We start from the raw sequence: 5,500 nt of genomic DNA, 5'->3' as shown, positions 1-5,500 counted from the left end.
ATCACCCGCGGCATAAAACTAGGCTCTTCCGACGATACGCAGAGTTTTGTGACTCCAAATATATAATAATAGTTGCCTCCGGAGGTATGTTTCAAGATCCGACGGGGCATTTGTAGAATCTTACGTCCAGTTTTCAGCAAAAAGCGGTGCGTACCCTAAATAAACACATTTGCTTTGTATCGGGTATCTTGCTTCTTTCACATAAAACTTTTTTGAAAAGTATATTTTTCATTGTTCTCGAGGGCATCCGTTGCTTTAGCATGCCATACAAACAACGCTTTGCGCGATTATGAACAAATGTGTAGCATGCCATGACGCACGAAACAATCGTGCAGCCCCTATCGATGACTACAGCTGATCGTCGCGAACGAAAATGACTTTGTTCAACTGTCTATATACCGCCAGTGGTTGCATTTGCTCAAGGGCTGCCGTTACTAGTATTTATTGTTTTAAAGAAACGCGAGTAGTAAACGAAAACATAATTAATTGCTGTCGTCTGCTTGTTTAACGCATAGACGTTCGTCTGCGTTTGACAAACGGTGAGTCCTTCCATAGCTGTGCAGGTTGCAATGGAATACTTTGACGAAGATTTGGAGGATCTGCACTTGAGTCTCTGCGTTCAATCTTCAAGGCATTACATGAGGGATAGCACTCACCCTTTCACGTTCCTGACTGACGTACAGTTTCACAACAGGTTCCGTGTGACAAAACATACAGTGTACTCTCTTCTTGTGGAGATTGAAAGACAGCTTGAGTACAACTCAGACAGGATCTTCTCCATAGCTCCCATAAACCAATTCCTAACATGCCTTCGTTTTTTTGCAAGTGGTACTTTTCAAATTGTAGTAGGAGACACTGCCGACATGAGCAAGTCAACTGTCTGCAGGATAATTAAGCGAGTGTCACATGCCGTTGCTTCTTTGTCACCCGTGCACATAAAGTTTCCAACAACAGAAGAAGAGCAAAAGGAGACAAAACTAAAATTTTATCAAATCGCCGGTTTTCCAGGAGTGACTGGGGCAATTGACTGCACCCATGTGGCAATACAGTCGCCAGGAGGGGATACAGCAGAGCTCTTTCGAAACCGAAAGGGTTACTTTTCAATCAATGTTCAATGCGTTTGCAACGCGGACCGATGTATTACTGACATTGTTGCTAGGTGGCCTGGTGCCACGCATGACGCTACTATTTTTGACAGCTCAAGAATACGGGCAAGGCTCGAGCCTACCTCACGGGGCCATTTACTAGGAGACTCTGGATACCCTTGCAGACCTTACCTGCTGACCCCTTTGGCAGCACCTAACTCCCCTGCAGAAAAGAAGTACCAAGAAAAGCATATTGTTACCAGGAACACACTGGAGAGAATGTTTGGCGTTTGGAAGCGCAGACTCCCTGTGTTAAAAATGGGCCTTCGTTTGAAGCTTGACACGGCAATGAAGGTGATAATTAGCACAGCAGTGCTGCAGAATATTGCACAACAAAAACATGAGCATGTGCCAGAGAGCTGTGAACTAGTCGCTGAACATCAGCCAGTTGACGTCGTGTGGGCAGGCACTTCTGAACCGGGAGCCACGAGCACAAGAGCACAGAAAATTGCTAGCTTTGCAACACGTTGTAACGTCATCCGGCACCAATCCTAAATCCAATCTCTCAAAGCTTATGCAGCGAAAGACTGTGCCCCCGTTGTTGAGCATCAGAGAGCATCCCTATCAGGAGCCCAAAGACGTGTAGGGTGTATGGGTGTGTGCTACCATTTGTTCATTAAATCAAAAGCATCAATCATGTGTTGAGTCAACAGGCCTCATAAAACGAATATATTTTTTACTGCTTAGCAAACTCAGCACAGATTAATGATCTAAGTGTGATCTGTTGGGGAGCATCAACCTATGAAGGCAAAAACATGTGTGCAGGCAAAAATATTACATATTGTGGAAGTGGCTGTCCATGTTTGCCAGCTGCCTTCGCTTCAGTTCCACGTTAAGTTGGGCTTACTCGAGAAGCATGGCCTTGTAATGGACATCCATTTGCAAATGTGCCAACTTCTCCTTAGCAATTTGTTCCTTGACCTTTGCAACCTCCAATTTTTTCTGATTCAGTAGTATCTTTGATTGTGCGAGCTTCTTGTACCACAACGCTGACTTCTGCGCTGGTTGCATAGATGGCCGTCGCGGTGGGAGTGGCCTTCTGCGCGATGATGCAGGGACTTCACTGCTCAAACAAGCCGTGTTGGCCACATCTGTCTGAATTGACAAAGGGAGCACAGATGGTCCTGTTGCTGAGCTGTGTTCATTAGCGGTGTCTGTATGAAAAACTTCCCCTCCAACACCACTGGAGCTGGCACCAGGATGCATGTCCTGTGTGGAACACAGTGTTAGGTTTTACAAGTTTCGTCTTAACCAGTGTGGTGGCCAGAAATTAGGCTCAGCTTACCGCAGGGATGCCGGTCTCACTGCTTCCACTAGAAATGGCATCTGAAAAATTTAGAAAGTGAAAGCACTCATACCAAAAGCAAACTGCCATAAAGAACCAACAAACCTAATATCCTAGACGCATCGGAGTCATACGGATTCTGTAGGGGCTGCAGGTTGCCAGGCACAATAGACGCTACCTGAATCGCTATACTAGACAGCTGGGATGGCGGTGGCCCACCTCCAGTAGCAAACACAGCATACCGGTGCCTTGCGATTTCCTTCCTGGACTTTTTCTTCTGATTTTCGAAACACCGTCGTAATTGATCAGCATCTCTAGTGTGCACCGCTGACTGTGCATTGAACTCTGTGGCAAGTTTGACCCATGCTACACTTTTCTGCTGCACTGTCTTGCCATCAGTTTTCTTGTTCTCTATTAGACTCTTGTACTTATCTACAAGGTCAAGTAGCAGTGAAAGCTCACTAGCAGTGAAGTTTCGGGCTCGTTTCGCCATCACCGTACAAGAAGCTTTGCACTCAAATCTTGACAACTTACTGTCGTCTGCTATAAAAATAACCAGGTAACGAGGCGCGCGTCAGGTAGTTCTGCAAGACTGTGTTAATAATAGGGAAAAATGACCTCAATGTCACTGTTTCTTGAATTTTGCAGCTTTTATTTGCAAAGTAATTTCAAGTTTTTGTACGCGGCATTAGGTGCTGTTGGGTTAAGTTACCCACCTATCCCGCAGTTATTATAGCCAAAAGTGACTTCCGACAAAACTGTTTGCCAGTCGCTACATACCGCTGCTTACCATCATCCCAGCACACACACACACACACGTTCGAAAGACGAACAGTAGAGATGCTCCCGAGTGTACCGCAGGGGGGCAGCGTCAGTTCCCCCGTATTTAGCTTTTGGAGTTGGAACTGAAGCACAGCACGCAAAGATTCAGTTGAAGTATCCTTTTTCACTCACGAGGGTTTTCACGTTTTTGTTTTTGACTGCGAAAGCCCATCACAGCATGCAAAAGGCACTGCATAATCTACACAACGAACACTGAAGTTGAAAGTCGGTGTCCACGCTTCAGGTGCTGTTGTGCATGATGCAAACGATCACAAAACGCACACACGCGGACACAACACAAAGCTGGGTACATCTCGCCCTGCATAGGAAAGCAGAAATAAGATCGCCCTGCGACAGCACAGTGAAGCAAATAAAACCTGTGAAATGTCGTTGCCATGATGCGCAGTTTCAAAATTGCACAGGGAGAAACCACGTAAACAAACAACAAAGCCAACGCGCGCCGGCGTCACACCACACGTCACTGTCTCTGGCCTCCACGGCTCTCGACCAATCAAATCCCGCTCGCTGTTTTCCCTAGCCTAGGGAGTCCGATCAGCCAGCTGCGCCGACGAAATCGGAGTTTTGCAGTCGTGAAACGCGACTAACTTAAACTGCAATTTGTGACTCGGTGCCCCGTCATGAGATCTCCGTTTAGCGCTAACTTAATCCGCGTTGGTGAAACCGGCCCATAGTCGTTGCTAGCTTCCGTGACAATAGATGTTTGTTTTCATGCTGTCCGTGGAGATTGTGCGTCCTGGGCCGACTACTTTAAATTTCCTTTGTAGCGCCGTTGTTAGCTTGCAGGACAATAAATGTTGCCATGCTGTCCGTGGAAATTGTGCGTCGTGGGCCGACATCTCTTAAGGGGGTTTAATTCCCGTTTTATTCGGCAGCCCCACGACCCCTTTGATATTCTCCGTGCCTCCCTGTTAGTGATGTACTGTTTTGTGGACACATGCAATGCCACATATCTCAAAAGTGAGGACCGTTGCTGTGATTGTGACATGATCAAACCAAAATATTTATTTACAATTATTTACATGTGCACCACTCTACGCTCTAAAAGCGGATTGTTCTAGCAACACCTCATTTTTTCATGCTGGATGTACGGCTGCAAAGATTCCGAAGCCATGTTTGCAGCTCCACAGTTGCTGCTTTTATGCGTTTTTGAGGTCGGATTCCTATCGCTTCTTGCTGGAACACCGTTGAAACAGCGAATTCCTCGAGTCGCAAGGCGTCGATGAACCTGTGCACAGAGGGGTGGCTATGTCCAAGAATGCTTTCAAAGCGGCGGTTCCACGCCTCCGAATGGTTGTTTGTACGGTGGCCGGTTGTCATCGTGACGTCGTGAACGTTCCATACCTCCGGCGGAAATTTCGGTGGCACTCGCCGTAGTGTTTTCATTTCTTCGGGGTACATTTCTGAATGAGCCCAACACATAATTGGTTTCAAAGTACGTGACCAGTTCATCAATATCTGCTGGCTCAATGGATTTCAGGAGATGAAAACCATCTTCTACCTCTGAAACGGGGAGGAAAGCAAGGGCGTCCAGCATGCCAACGAAGAGTCGAACTCCCTCGTCCTCCCCTGTACCTCGGTACCAAACCGAGCTGTTGAACCTTCCTCCACGTTGACTGGGTCATGTGGAAAACTCATCCCTGTGTCTTCACGTCGCCTACAAATACTTCTTTCGCGGCATTCACTGAAGCCTTCTCGAAGTCGGATAATATAACCTCTAGGTAGGGCGAACAACCAAGCGATTCGCATCTCGGTGTAATCGCACGGAATAGTTCCTCGCAACCCTCCTGAGTCTTCCTTTCCATGAGCGCGTAGACGATTGAAACCGCAGCCTCACCAAGAGGGATTAGAATGAGGCAAAGTTGCTAAAAAAGCTTTGGGGCTACGTCAAAATTTCCGTCCATGAACCACATCTCACTTTCTGCAAGGGCACGCAGACACTGCTCAGTTCCAAACACAAGAATCCTGTTGTCGGCTGTAGGACCATTGTCGTAAGAAATGAATAACTCGGGCTGAGGACCTGCAGTCATCTTCCATTCCTCAACGTGTACGGCGGCCCATTACAGTCCTTTATACTACGAGTCTATTTATTGTATTATCACTTGTCTGCCATTTTGCGCGCCATACACGATGATACACAATCAGTAAGTCACGAACTCCGCGTTACTTTCTCAGAGTCTGGAAGCTCTTAGCCATCAAGGTGCTGCGTGTCCTCAATCCTTCGCCCTTG

The 5,500-nt window shown here is 46.9% G+C and overlaps 1 protein-coding gene across 1 annotated transcript; it reads right to left on the bottom strand.

Moving 5' to 3' along the window:
• Positions 1-1,779: 1,779 nt before the first annotated feature.
• LOC135384498 (uncharacterized) lies at positions 1,780-5,300 on the bottom strand. The gene is made up of 4 exons (XM_064613700.1): positions 5,189-5,300; positions 2,536-2,862; positions 2,431-2,471; positions 1,780-2,354 (listed from the first exon to the last, which is right to left on the bottom strand). The coding sequence occupies exons 1-4, from the start codon at positions 5,298-5,300 to the stop codon at positions 1,989-1,991; spliced, it is 846 nt and encodes a 281-aa protein (XP_064469770.1). The 3' UTR covers positions 1,780-1,988.
• Between the last annotated feature and the right edge of the window lie 200 nt (positions 5,301-5,500).

Source organism: Ornithodoros turicata, chromosome 2 (genome assembly GCF_037126465.1).
Source record: "Ornithodoros turicata isolate Travis chromosome 2, ASM3712646v1, whole genome shotgun sequence".
NCBI lineage: Eukaryota > Metazoa > Arthropoda > Arachnida > Ixodida > Argasidae > Ornithodoros > Ornithodoros turicata.
Note: the sequence above shows the minus strand (reverse complement) of the source record. Positions and strands in the feature narration are given on the sequence as shown.

Excerpts from the sequence above, each read along its gene's own strand:
- LOC135384498 (XM_064613700.1), bottom strand. The coding sequence starts at position 5,300 with ATGACTGCAGGTCCTCAGCCCGAGTTATTCATTTCTTACGACAATGGT. Across the intron at positions 2,863-5,188 it reads TCTGCGTGCCCTTGCAGAAA|ATAAGTACAAGAGTCTAATA; the intron begins GTGAGATGTGGT and ends TTGACCTTGTAG. Across the intron at positions 2,355-2,430 it reads GTGAGACCGGCATCCCTGCG|GACATGCATCCTGGTGCCAG; the intron begins GTAAGCTGAGCC and ends TGTTCCACACAG.